The sequence below is a fragment of the Sebastes fasciatus genome, chromosome 17 (assembly GCF_043250625.1).
Source record: "Sebastes fasciatus isolate fSebFas1 chromosome 17, fSebFas1.pri, whole genome shotgun sequence".
Classification (NCBI taxonomy): domain Eukaryota; kingdom Metazoa; phylum Chordata; class Actinopteri; order Perciformes; family Sebastidae; genus Sebastes; species Sebastes fasciatus.
Genome location: NC_133811.1, coordinates 25,220,335 through 25,234,763, shown reverse-complemented (window position 1 = coordinate 25,234,763; position 14,429 = coordinate 25,220,335). Strand labels below are relative to the sequence as shown.

General features: G+C 42.0%; 1 protein-coding gene across 14 annotated transcripts in view; it reads left to right on the top strand.

Moving 5' to 3' along the window:
• ago4 (argonaute RISC component 4) overlaps positions 1-14,119 on the top strand; it is a 30,332-nt gene extending 16,213 nt beyond the window's left edge. For 3 of the 14 annotated variants that reach the window (XM_074614373.1, XM_074614370.1, XM_074614366.1), the window contains 9 exons: positions 2,427-2,560; positions 3,995-4,179; positions 4,352-4,511; positions 5,143-5,314; positions 5,606-5,749; positions 6,128-6,262; positions 6,355-6,456; positions 7,918-8,117; positions 9,828-14,119. In XM_074614373.1, coding sequence (XP_074470474.1) covers positions 2,427-2,560; positions 3,995-4,179; positions 4,352-4,511; positions 5,143-5,314; positions 5,606-5,749; positions 6,128-6,262; positions 6,355-6,456; positions 7,918-8,117; positions 9,828-9,936 — 1,341 coding nt within the window. In that variant the 3' untranslated portion in view covers positions 9,937-14,119. Of the gene's footprint in view, positions 1-2,411; positions 2,561-3,994; positions 4,180-4,351; positions 4,512-5,142; positions 5,324-5,581; positions 5,750-6,127; positions 6,263-6,354; positions 6,457-7,917; positions 8,118-9,827 lie in introns of all 14 variants that reach the window. The other 11 variants (XM_074614371.1, XM_074614363.1, XM_074614369.1 and 8 more) reach the window with 6 other exon arrangements.
• The last annotated feature ends 310 nt before the right edge of the window (positions 14,120-14,429 follow it).

Sequence of the window (14,429 nt, the reverse complement as noted above, 5' to 3'; positions counted from 1 at the left end):
AGCTCAAACAGCAGAGTTGCAAAGAGAGACAGGCTATTTTAGGCGCCCTTGGTTCCCGGAAGAAATGTTCTTCTTTCTCGTGTACATGAAAACATAATGGGAGAAGTTAACTACGACTACCATGGTGCATTTTGGTAAAAAACATCCGATCACAGAGCGTCAGATTCTGTTATGTTTTCCGCTCACGGCAAGTAAAAGCTTTAAGATTACGGTGTTGTACTGATGATACGATCTGCACCTTAAATTAACTCACTGGCTCAATTTTAGATGAATTTTGCTGCAGCGCTGATTCGCGCCTCTGATTGGCTTCTTTCTCCATGGCAACAGTGGCCAGGGCTCGTGGGTATTGTAGTATTTAGAGAGCCGTCCACCATGCACAAACAGATGGACAAAACATGATTTCTTAGAAAGGAATTAAAGCAGGTGGCCATAACATTCAATCTATAGGATTGTTACATTATCCAGGAGGGTCCTGTATTTTCCATGTTGACTAAAATTGAAGGTGTCATTAAAAGGGAAATTTCAAATGAGAATACTGAATAGGGGGAAACACCTACAGAACCAGCGTCTCCTCCGATTTTGCAACTCTATATTAATTGATGTGGTTTCTAGATACAGTATTCAATTTAAATATGTGCAGACCTGGAACTTTCCCTGTGTTATAATCCTGTGGTGCATCTCTGCAGTCTGTTAAGTGCATCTCTTTAAACACTCTTTCCTTCACTGACACAGCCTCTAAGTATGTAAATATTATGGTGCATGTGCTGTAGACGAAGGCTGTAGTGTCTGAAGGAATGGAGATGAGGAGCGAGTCACCGCAGACTGCTGAGATTCACCCACTGAATCTCAAATCAGCATTTGCATCCAACTTGTCAGTTAGAGGCTGAAATTGAGATTCAAGGATTGTGTGTGAAAGTGGGGGGGAAGAATGGATGTGCTGCTAGCAGGATGACGATGAGACTCGTAGCCACCCAACATTAAAGTAAAATCTGTTTTAAAAGATTCACCTTTAAAGCCTGTTTGACTTTAACTCCCATCTGAAACTGGAAAGGTTCATATAAATACTAGAAGGCGCTGGCATATAACACCCCCATTCAGAGGCAGCGGTCAACGATTCTGCTACGATAAGATGAGACTTTATGGATCCCTGTGGGGAAGTTGGTTCAGTGTTTTGGCCAGCTTTTCCCCTTTTTACTCTAATACTAAATTTACAATTGTTCTTCACAGAATTAAAGCAGATTGATGCTTGGAAAAACAAATGTTCTTATATTCCAGTGCCAAGTTTAAATCCCACTATTGGCAGCCTGAACAACACTTTGGTTAATATATACCCAAGAAAATCCTATCACAACTCTCTCTCTCTCTCTCTCTCTCTCTCTCTCTCTCTCTCTCTCTCTCTCTCTCTCTTCTCTCTCTCTCTCTCTCTCTCTCTCTCTCTCTCTCTCTCTCTCTCTCTCTCTCTCTCTCTCTTCTCTCTCTCTCTCTCTCTCTCTCTCTCTCTCTCTCTCTCTCTCTCTCTCTCTCTCTCTCTCTCTCTCTCTCTCTCTCTCTCTCTCTCTCTCTCTCTCTCTCTCTCTCTCTCTCTCTCTCTCTCTGGCGACTTGCCTGCTGGGCTATCGAGTCTAATCGGCTTCCAGTGAAATGCCCTTAAATGTGGACCGAAAGCTTCCCCCATTTCTCTGATCGCTTGGTATGAATGAAATACACCCAGCTTTCATTTTAAAACCACATGGCTACACACAGTTGCATCAGAGTATTCACAGAAACCAAAATGAATACTCCCTGAAGTGACTGTATGAACATGTGTTATATATTATTGACAACAACGTGCAATATTTATTAGGTAGTTTTAAATCCTGTGACTTTGATCATGTTGAGGATTTTTTCGAGACGATCTTGTAATGAGATGGAGAAGCTCTTAACTTTTCTTGTTGCACCACTCTCAAGCAGTTCATTGTGGCCACTTGTTTTGACGAATAGACGCTCTTAATGGCCTTTGGCAAATCTTGTTAACTTAATTGAAAGCCACTGCCCTTTTGAATTTGTATTCACAACCACACTCAAAAGCAGGAGCACTCACCTAATGACGCTTCTTCGATTTAGATACACTACTCTTGTGCGCTGTTCATGTCAGGACTCCCTAATAAGGGAAGCCATAAAACCAGGATATTAAGATTCTATTGCTCTCTATCTCTAAATAAGTCTCAGATTAATACTTCTTGCACAGTATACCACGGTGTGTTCAATGTTTCAAGTCTAGCTAACACAGTGCACAGTGTCTGTATGCCAGCTGGGTGTGCTTGTAATGCATTATGTCTGTCTCTGTGTGTGGTGGGTAAATCAAAGTGTTGGTTGCGCTGTAGTACCTTTTGTATTGGCTCATCCAATCGGGGGGTTGACTAAGAGAGTAGGGACTCTCTCCGCAGAACAAAACCGTGGCCACGCCCAACCAGGGCGTGTGGGACATGAGGGGGAAGCAGTTCTACGCCGGCATCGAGATCAAGGTCTGGGCTGTGGCCTGCTTCGCCCCGCAGAAACAGTGTCGAGAGGACCTGCTAAAGTGAGTCACGGCGTCAACTGTTTTGGCTTTATAATGAGGCTTGTACCAGACATGTACTTGAGAAGGGAAAGTGACAGAACAAGGCAAAATGCTGATGAGCCTTTTAAACATTGGTTTGTTTAAGGCCAGGCTTGCGGCGTGGCTCCATGGACGGAAATGTCTATTGGTCAGTCGGCCCACCACTTTGGTCCAGACTAAAATATCTTCCAACAACTGTTTGGTGGATTTGCACAAAACGTTGTACAAACATTCCTGGTTGACAGATGACTTAATGACTTTGGTGATCCCCCTGACGTTTCCTGTAGCGCCACTATGAGGTTTACATTTGTAGGTCTGAGCGAAATGACCCAACAACTTTTGGATTGATTGCTATGAAATTTGGTACAGACATTCATGTTCCCCTCGGGATGAATTGTAATACCCTTGGTGACCCCTTAAAGGAACGGTGTGTAACATTTAGGGGGATCTATTGGCAGAAACGTAATATAATATTAACCCTCATCCTCCCGTCAAAACATTCCAATTTTTCATGAATTTGTCAATCAATTTGTTCCTAATGACTTCATATCATTTTCTGTTTTAATTGGTGATTTTTAAAAAGGAGGACTTAGTTAAAATATCTGAAATAGAATAGATAGATGGTTCCTAATTTAAACTATCACACATTTTGAAGGAGACAGATGCAGCAGACACAGATTTCCTCATGTGCTCTGTCTATTTTTACACAATATGTAAATTAACTTCAACCTTCCTAAGATAATAATACTCTGTTTTTATTTCCTCAGATGAGATTAATTACATAACAATGTTTTGAGAAGAAATAAGTAATAACATTTTGCTCTGATGGTTGTTTCTTACAGTAGTATATTCATTCTTGGGCTCCCCAGGGACCCCAGGTGCTAGTCTTGGTTGGTAGGATGAGGGTTAATAAGTATGTTTTCTTTAGTGTATAATCACCTGAAAATAAGAATCCTGTGGTTTTCGTTATCTTAGAATGAGCCGTTTATATCTACATAGGGAGCGGGTCCTCTTCATGGGGCCGGCTACCATGTTTCTACAGTAGCCCATAACGGACAAACCAAATACTGTCTCTAGAGAGAGAGACATTCGTGTTTTCGCGTCAGCCACCGTAGTTCTCCTACACGCTTGGCACACGGGAGAAATTTCAGTTGGTTGCAATCTGTAAAAACTCACCGCTAGATGACGCCACATCCTACACACTGCACCTTTAACTGTTCTAGCACCATCATTAGGTCATAGAGTTTATGATCAAATACCTGCAAAACTGATATTCCCATCAGCCTCAGCTTTACTTTTTGTTTAGTGTTTTTGTCTAGTAATAAATCAATTTCTCCCTGCTACATTGAATTGTATAACCCCTTTGTCTTACTTATTACCGCTGATTTCTGATGAGCGTTTAATGCTTTTCATCAGGAGCTTCACTGACCAGTTGCGAAAGATCTCCAAGGATGCCGGGATGCCCATTCAAGGCCAGCCATGTTTCTGTAAATACGCCCAAGGAGCTGACAGTGTGGAGCCCATGTTCAAACACCTCAAGATGTCTTATGTAGGTCTGCAGCTGATTGTGGTCATCCTGCCTGGCAAAACACCAGTCTATGGTAAGACATTGAAATTCATAATTTAGCATTTATAGTGAATGAGGAAACCGTTTTAGATATGATGATGGAAGGATGAGGCTCACATATTAAATTTTTTTGATTCTACAGCAAATACTTTTTATACAAAAAACGTTTGTGATATTGATCTTGGGTTATCTCCGTTTGTCTGCAGCTGAGGTGAAGCGGGTTGGCGACACCCTCCTTGGCATGGCAACCCAGTGTGTGCAGGTGAAGAACGTAGTGAAGACGTCCCCCCAGACCCTCTCCAACCTGTGCCTCAAGATCAACGCCAAGCTCGGAGGCATCAACAACGTCCTGGTGCCTCATCAGAGGTCAGCATGGATTTTTAGTCATTTTCTTCGTTGCAGACTTCGATGGGAGTGTGGAACGCTTCCTGGCTTTGACTTTTATAGATTGGTCAGATGCTTTCTGAATACAGATAGTCCCCCGGTAATCATGTGCTAAAGAGCAATCCAAGCTGAAGTAATAATCTGCATAATTTTCATATATAATAGATATTCAGTCAGTTTTTTGTCTTTTGTATGATGATATTTAGATCTTTTTTGAAAACTATTTACAAAAGCACGCACATACAGACGACAAATACTCGGTGCTGGAGAGAAAAACATGTAAAAGACAGAAAAATGTGTCCGCACACTAATTAATTTAATTGATTAACACCGATGGTAATCAATTAAATGATCATGGAAGCGGACTCCGTCATTTGGATTTTTTTGCTCACATAATTTTCCTCATATTAAATTTCTAAACCAAGAACAGCACGACTAAGAAATCTGATGTACCCGCCTGTGATTTTCTTTTGTAAGATAAGATAAAACTTTATTTATCCTGAGGATAAAGTGCTGGGCTGCAGTTGCAATACAAAATGTGGGAGAATGCAAATATAGAAGTCCAAGACAACAATAACATGTGTTTTTGTTGTGTCCTGCTCTCGGTGTCCAGGCCCTCTGTGTTTCAGCAGCCCGTCATCTTCCTGGGTGCGGATGTCACACATCCTCCAGCGGGTGACGGGAAGAAGCCGTCCATCGCGGCGGTGGTGGGCAGCATGGACGGCCACCCCAGCCGATACTGCGCCACGGTGCGAGTCCAGACGTCTAGACAAGACATATCGCAGGTAACAGAGGTGTGTCCATATGTGTGTGTGTGTGCTTATTAGTGAAAGTGACATTTGGATTTTCATGTTATTGATATCATATTAATTCAGTAATTATAGTCATATGTCTGTTTCCTGTCTGTTTGTACTTGCCCAGAATCAAATTGTCTTCATGGATTTAATAAAGTTGTATTGGATTGAATTAAATTGTGTTGAAGGACTAATAATGAATCTAAATATTGCAGGTTGTATTTCAAACTTCGCTTTACTTTAAGTTTCCGTTAACAGTGCCCTACTCCTCCGTCTCATCAGGAGCAACTCTTCAGCCAGGAAGTAATCCAAGATTTGACCAACATGGTGCGAGAGCTGCTCATCCAGTTCTACAAGTCCACGCGTTTTAAGCCCACACGAATCATTTATTATCGCGGCGGCGTGTCTGAGGGACAAATGAAACAGGTGAGAGCTTCTCAGCATGTGGCAGAGTTATTTTCACGCTTATCTCCGGTTTATTTCTACCATATTTCTTGGCGCGCAAGTCCCAAGTGTGATCTACTTGGCAAGAACGGCAGCTGTGATTCACTTTGAGAGGAGGCTGATAAAACCTGTATATATATTTTGGATTTGCACCTTATTGTTATCTTACACTTTTTGTATTGCACTCTTTGTATTTTTACTTTTCTTCCCACTTGCAACTGCTGCACAGCAATCTCCCTCAGGATAAATAAAAACGTATCTTATCTTAAAGTGCCACAGAACAATGATATGTACAATTGTAGTAGTATATCACGGCAACATGTTGCGTAGGATCCCTTTCAAGTGTGTTTGTATTTCCAGGTGGCGTGGCCGGAGCTGATAGCCATCAGGAAAGCCTGCATCAGTCTGGAGGAAGATTACAGACCGGGCATTACCTACATCGTGGTTCAGAAACGTCACCACACTCGTCTGTTCTGCTCTGACAAAGCTGAGAGGGTCAGTAGATGTGGTGGTGTTTAATCGTGTCCTATTTGACAACACTGTATTTTGCAAATCTTAACTGTAATCTCATTGATCATCCGTTGCAGGTGGGGAAGAGCGGTAACGTCCCAGCAGGCACCACGGTGGACAGCACTATCACACACCCGTCCGAGTTCGACTTCTACCTGTGCAGCCATGCTGGAATTCAGGTTAGTTATACACGCTCACACGCGTTCCCCAGGTTTTCCCAAAAGTGTTGTGCTGATTTTAAATGTTTTAATTTTATACGAAAACTAGGGCTGTCAAAGTTAAAGCGTTAACATCATTTCCTTTTAACTTTAGTGTCAGTTTTAAAAGCTAGAGTGAAGATACTGCCATCATAAGAAACTACAAAACCTAAAGAATCCATACTAACTTGTCGGGAAGGAGGTTAAATAACGTTCCAAACTTTTTGACGGGGAAAAACTGGCATGGCCATTTTCAAAGGGGTCCCTTGACCTCTGACCTCAAGATATGTGAATGAAAATGGGTTCTATGGGTACCCACGAGTCTCCCCTTTACAGACATGCCCACTTTATGATAATCACATGCAGTTTGGGGCAAGTCATAGTCAAGTCAGCACACTGACACACTGACAGCTGTTGTTGCATGTTGGGCTGCAGTTTGCCATGTTATGATTTGAGCATATTTGTAATGCTAAATGCAGTACCTGTGAGGGTTTCTGGTCAATGTTTGTCATTGTTTTGTGTTGTTAATTAATATCCAATAATAAATATATACAAATATTTGCATAAAGCAGCATATTTGTCCACTCCCATGTTGATAAGAGTATTAAATACTTGACAAATCTCCCTTTAAGGTACATTTTGAACAGATAAAAAATGTGCAATTAATTTGCGATTAATCCCGATTAACTATGGACAGTCATGCGATTAGTCGCGATTCAATATTTGAATTGATTGACAGTCCTAGAGAAAACGAATGCATCTGTGCATTGTGTCCTGGACTGAGCTAGTCCAGTTCTCCAAGTCTCTCTTGCAGTTTTTGAAATGGTGTATGGATTTGGCTCATGTACGCAAAAAATTGTCTTCAAGGGTACAGCAATTTTGCTCCGTGGTTACCACGGTAATGATGCTTAATGACAATAAACGGTCTGATTTGGATGCTTCTTTGACCCATTAGATGGTTTGGCTGTTATTTAAAATGATACACGACCCACAAACTATCTCTTCAGTATGAAACACTTGTCCCCTGTAGGTTTATTAAGATGGATGTAAATTGTGGCTGCAGAAAGACACTTTCAGTAGTTTGTGCACATTGCAGCATTTGCCTCTTGCTCTTCAATTGGTCGGGAGAACGGCTCCGTTTTAGCAAACCTATTTGGCAGCATGATGCTACACTTGTATAAATATAAAGGAATTCCTGTATACAAATAGAAATTAAGACCAACAAATATGCCTCAGGCATGGGACAGAAGCAGTGTATTCAGCTGGTGTGTCATTCTGAAAAAGGGTCAATTAAAACATTTAATCTCCCACTGTGTCTGTCAAGATCCACAGTGGGGGGTCTAATGCTAAAAAATCAAAAGATCAAGGTTTTTTGTATCACATTCCATGAAAGTATCAGTACAGTATTGGCATGTAACATGTTAATGTGGCGTCTCCCTTCAGGGAACCAGTCGTCCCTCCCACTACCACGTCCTGTGGGATGACAACTGTTTCACGGCCGACGAACTGCAGCTCCTCACCTACCAGCTGTGCCACACCTACGTCCGCTGCACGCGCTCCGTTTCCATCCCGGCACCAGCCTACTACGCCAGGCTAGTGGCTTTCCGAGCCCGCTATCACCTGGTGGACAAAGACCATGACAGGTGAGGCAGCCCTGGATGTCTGTGGTTTATGTTCAAGACAGGATCATTCATTAAGGGTGCTCGGGCTGTCTGAGCCGAGCCTCATGGACCTCGGGATAATGTTTTTTAAATTATTATATTTTCTAGTTTTGATGTTTAGAGGACGGCATTAGGATTGGGATCCCGCGGGAGCAGATGGTCATAACTTTGCAGTCAAAATACAAGCTGTAGTGATAACCAGAAGGATAGAGTCAACAAGTGAAGTTGAAAATAAGATTAAAGCCGGTCTCGAACCGCTTACCGGCTGCACCAATCCCGCTCTGAGCTGGTTTCTGTATCAGAAGAACTCCCTTAAAAAAAACAAGGAAATAACAGCGCGGCTCTAATTACCGATCAAATCTACCAATAACATTAGATTCACCATCTTTCCTGAATCTGTCCAAGCATCTCCTGTAATTCGGCAAACACATAACCCACCAAAGAGCTTCTGTTAAAAGTATTATTTTATTGTTCCTCAGTAACGTGACATGGACGGAGAGGAAAAGCAGTCCGACGAGAGTGACTCTTCTCTCTCTTCACACCACTTCGACACAACACAACGCTTTCTACAGTTACTGTGGTGTTTTGCTGATTTTAGCAGCTTTTCTCTCATCAACTTCTCAAAGAACTTCATCTGCGTTTATTATCATTTGGTTGGTTTTTGTTTAGGAAGCCTCTCGCCGTCTCCTGTGCTACTACTCTGCCCCTTAACTGTTATGGTGTGACGACAAGGGTGCTGTTTTACAAACAAAAAAAGCCTTATTAAACGCTGTTTAATAAGTGATATGTGGTTGCGAATATACACCGATCAGCCATAACATTATGTCAGCATGGGCACCCTGACGCAATACGCAACAAACTGCACTGTGTGTTCTGACACCTTTCTATCGGAACCAGCATTAACGTTTTCAGCAATTTAAGCTGCAGTAGCTCTTCTACTGGATCAGACAACACGGGCCAGCCTTCACTTCCCCATGTGCATCATTGAGCCTCGGGTCTGACCCTGTCGCCGGTTCACCAGTTTTCCTTCCTTGGACCACTTTTGGTAGATCCTGACCGCTGCAGACCGGAAACATCCCACAAGAGCTGCAGTTCTGGAGATGCTCTGACCCAGTCGTCTAGCAAGCACTATCTGGCCCTTGTTGTCAAAGTCACTCACATCCTTACGCTGGCCAATTTGTTTTGCTTCCAACACAAAGTACAAAGTTCAAAATGTTCACTTGCTGTCTGATATATCCCACCCACTGCCAGGTGCCATGGTAACGAGATAACCAATGTTATTCACTTCACCTGTCAGTGGTCTTAATGTAAGGGCTGATTGGTGTGAAGTTTACTGTCAAAGAAATCACAAACTCAAGTACAGGGGACAGCAGATTACTGCATACCATGTACATTTTTTTATTAATACATTCACATTTGTTTTATTAATAAAAAGAACTTTAAGTTCCATGTTCTGTCATCTATTATTCCATTACTTTTCCTTTTGTTTTAGGTTTTTGCCGTAGTATTGTATTAGTATCGAGATATTTAGGCGGAGTATCCTATCATAGATTTGGTATTGTGACACTAACCAGAACTCAGCTCCTGGTTCTGGTTTTCTGGCGTTTCCATGTACCTTCCGTCTCCTGTGTTTTTGTGATGCGATATCCTTCCTGACCGTCAAAGTAAACTCTCTCTTTCTTTGTCTTGCAGTGCTGAAGGAAGCCACGTGTCGGGCCAGAGTAACGGCCGGGACCCCCAGGCGTTGGCCAAGGCAGTTCAGATCCACTATGACACCCAGCACACCATGTACTTCGCCTGAGCTAGCGAGCATGTCAGCCAGTCCACCCGCGGATTCCCTTTCTTCTTTTTCTTCTTCTGTCTTTTTATCTCTTATTTGCCAGTCTCTCTCTTTCTCTCTCTTCTTCTTCTCCCATATCTGTCTCTCTCACTTTGTAGTCTTTCTCTTTACACTCACTCTACATTTTTCTGAATCTGCACCAAAGCGGCTCTAGGACAGGGGTGGGAGGGGGGGAGGGGGATCTGCTGCGTCTCAGTACGTCCAGCAGGTTTTTATTTCAAGGAACAATCTCCAACCAGCGTTCCCAATCGAGCCGCCACTCAAACCAGCAATCCAGCACTGCAAACCCCCCGAGGGGTTTCCAATGCACAAAAAGGAAAAAAAAAAAAAAAAAAAAACACGGAAAAACAAAAACAAACCATACACACACATCCTACAAGTTGAGCCATTATTTTTTGAGTTTGTTTTTGTTTTTTCTATTTGAATGTCTGCACTCTTGTGTTTGTAAGATACACTGAGCAAGGGAGTGGACTGGCACAGTGTGTGTCGGTCAGCGCAGCTCTTTAGCTCTCCCAGCTAAGCAGGACTCTTATCTACTTTTACCTCAAAGCCCCTTTGGGCAAAAATCTGTCACAAGGTCTTGGGTTTATTGGGTGGTCGGGAGGGGAACTCTACACGAAAAGAGATGGATGGGGAGTCGACCTTTTGAGAATGATATATATATTTTTTTTTTTCCTTTTTATGAGCGTGTGTTTTAACTTTTTTCTCCTTTTACGGTCTTTAACAAGCGAGGTGACCTGGGTGTCCATGCCCATTACTATTTTCCTCCCATCTTAGCGAAGAAGTTTGTGTGAGTGCGTTTGTGTGTGCACCCTCTGTATATACATGTACTGCTGTATGAGAGTGTGTTGTGTGTGTGTGTGTGTGTGCATGCGTGTGTTTCATGGCAGGCCACTGAATTGTAAAGGGAAATCAAGGAGATAACTGCTGTAAATGCCTCAGATTTGTTGTTTTTATATTCACACATACAGTACATATAAGCATATATTTACATCTATAGAGCAACTTTGAGACATATGACTAAAACAGGCCTCATAGAGGCCGGTGTGGGTATTTGTAGCAGTCCTGGGTCACTTGTTAATTGAAATGCTTTGAGTTACAACGTGTGTTAGCCTGCTGCTAATGCCTTGCGGGTGGGATTTTTGCACCTCTAGTGCCTCAAAACCATCATTGAAAATCCCGGAAAAAGCAACTTAATCCATTTCAAGCTAGCGAGTGAAGTCAGGTCTGACTGTGTAGCAGTGGTAACCGTGGTCTGGCCCGTGACTGGCTCAGCATTGGGACCTGTTGAACGGCTGACGGCATTAAACAGAGTATGGTCTTTATCAACCTTGCTGTCTGTGTGAAAAGCAGGATCTTATTTTTCTTTGGACCTGATTATCTGAAAGATTATATGACGACACTGCTGGACATTGCTTTTTCTTTCTTTTTATTTGTTTTTTGTTTTGTAGAAGTAGTAATCAAGGGCCGGAAACCAACGTAGTTTTTCGAGGTCTCCTTTGCTAATATTGGCCAATTCATTGCACTGACCCGGGACGCTAGGCAAGCAACAGAGGGCACTCTCAATCTCTCTTACCTTTATGCATTTATACATACGAATCAAACAAAGCAGATTTGTAAAAGTTTAATATAAGATGTTTTGTGGTTATCTTAAAAAAAGAACCAGTTGTTTAGAATTAGTAGTTTACCATTGATGTCGTTGTTGTTATCGTTGTTGTCAATGTTGTTACTATCGTGATGAAATTTTATGGTCGGCAGCAAAGCCAGTTCTATAGTTACTAGTGCGACTTCAGGAATAGACTTCAGTTGTTGAGCTGCAGGTTTAGGGGGCGGGGCGGGGGGGTAGGGTAGAGTTTTTTTTTTTTTTTTCTGTAGCATTCTGGCTAACGGTGAGAAGAAGAAGAAGAAGTCGGCCCCAGGATGGATGGATTCATGCTTCCTCTGTAGGTTCTAATGCGAGTGACATTTCGCGGCAGATTTGAGGTATTGTGTAGCACTCCGACTGGTAAAAAACAGGTCTGCTGCTGTTTGTGTATATATATATATGTATATATATACCGCTCAGCTGGTATCGGTTGGTTTTTTGATCAGATAGATGGAGACAATCAGGGATTGTAATCGGAGTGAACCTAGATTTAAGGGATTTGTTTTGTTTGCGGTAGGCAATGAGTTGAATTTTTAGACTTTTTAAAAAAAACGGTTTCTATTAACTCTGTGTGTATTTGAAGTATACCCACCTTAAAGTCTCTGCTATTTGACGGTGTTTGTTTCATATTTGTATGCATTTTTAACACTGGATTAAATGAATCGACAATAAGCATAAGCACTGCCCTTGGGACCACCCACCCCTGTACAAACACAATGCAAACTGTCACCACGGAAACCATAGTGACATCAGCAAGGTGGTGACAGTTGTGCATGTGGTGTCCCCCGGTGGTGGAGAAAGGTGTAGGACAAGGAGAACAGTCGACGTGCACGCCTCATCAGGAGGGGACCGCTCAGCGAAAATTCTTTTGTAATAAACCACCCGTAAAGCAGCAGGTTTACTATGAATGAGTTTGAGCACCGGCCTGTTGAAGGCGTGGGCGTTGGCGTCAAGAGAAGCAGGAAACGAGGAGGGCTAGTAGTAGTGGGTGGGGGGGTATGGGAGGGTGTCGTCCAGGCATTGCATGCAATAACTTTTACTCTTTGTTGAAAGGGGGCAGATCGGTTTTTAAAACGTGCACTAGTTTCACCAAGCCAAGTGGGCTGTGATTTGAATATTCATCTCTTAACGGGGAATGATTAATGTTTTAAACCCTCAAATATTTGGTCATTAAACTCCAGTCAGATAAATGATCACTCCCTGTTTGTAACAATGACATTGCAAAGCAATATTAACCCAGTTCTAGTTTTCAAAATGTGGAAAAACAAAGCTATAATTCTACTCATTGTGGTTGTTGGTCTCTCGCTATATTGTGTATCTGTACTTTTAATTTTTTGTTTTTATTTTTTTGTTTTATTTTATTTGCTTGTATCAATCAGTGGGAATGTGCATTTTGGTGGAATAGTTATGTAGGCTTTAGACAATTTTTCTTTTAAAATGTAGACTTTGCTCGCCTGCATGCCAGAGTATTGTCCTTTTAAAAAAAAAAAAAAAAAAAAAAAATTTTGGAATCATATTTATGAGCAAAAATATAATTTTTTTTTTTTTTTTTTTTGGGTAAATGTTGATCAATTTTGTGGGACTGTTTTAGGCTAGCAATATTTGTCCAGTCTCTCTAAGATTGCGTTTTAAAGATTCCTACACAAATGTCAGTAATTTTTGCGAGAGGTACAAGCTGTTCTCCGAGGCGAGGGGGCCCGGCTCTTTGCGTCGTGTCCAAATTCAAACGAGGTACTTTCTTCAAACGCGGACCCCGTTAAAGACCGAAACCCCTCTCCTCTCTGCCAGGCTACCCGTAGCGAGCATCCATTTCGTCTCCTCCGGGTTCCTGGTTTGTACCTGTAGGCCACGCCTATATCGTTGGGGGGGCTCTCCTGTCTCCATGGCAACTCTGCTGACCCCTCACAAATGCACTTCCCTCTTTGTGAAGCGGTCCCCATGGCATCATAGGGAGCAGGATTACCTCTTTTTAACCTTTTTAAAAAAAAAAAAAAGCTCCATAATTCTTTCTGTGCCCCGATAGAGAGCATGAATTATTTTTAAATTCCTCTCACTTTGATATATTGTTATATCTTAACGGATTTGTAATTTGACATTGTGTATTGTGTATTTTAATTTTGTTTTTTTCCCTCTTTGGTTCTTTCTTTTTTTTGGGGGGGGGGGTTTGTTATAGCTCTGCTCTGTTCCTTTTATTTGTTTTGTTTTGTTCTGCTAGTGGTCTCTGAAGCTGTGTGTGATTGTCTGATAGCAATAGAATCATGGAATTGGAACATTCCAATTCGGTGAATGGAACACTCCGATTCTGTGAATGAACGGAACCCTTTCTGACCGGTTGTGAGAGGGCGGGGCCTGTTCAAGCTCCGCCCCCCCAGCAGAGGGCCATTCACTCGCTGTTATTGCTTCAAATACTTTTTTTTTTTTTTTTTTTTTTTTTTTAGCCTGCAGGGAATTCTTGTGTTAATGTGCAAAGTAATAAATTGGTATTTTATGCCTATAACGTAGCTGGTGTGTTCTCGTCATTGATGACAGATGGCATGATGTTATTGAAAACCAGTAAATCCTTATAGAGCTAGTAGTTGGCCATGTTAACACCAAGGTCTCCGTGTGCATGTATTTAGTCACTAGATGGCATTCTTTACCAAGGACGGTGAATGGGATCACATGATTACTTGGATCATTAATGTTTTACTCTTCTATCCATTTCCTCACCTTGATGGCCATCTTAGAACAGACCTGTGTTCTTTCCATGTTAACCGGTGTTGATGTAGTCATACTGAACTTCCTGTTTAAGTGAGCCCATGTCAAGAAC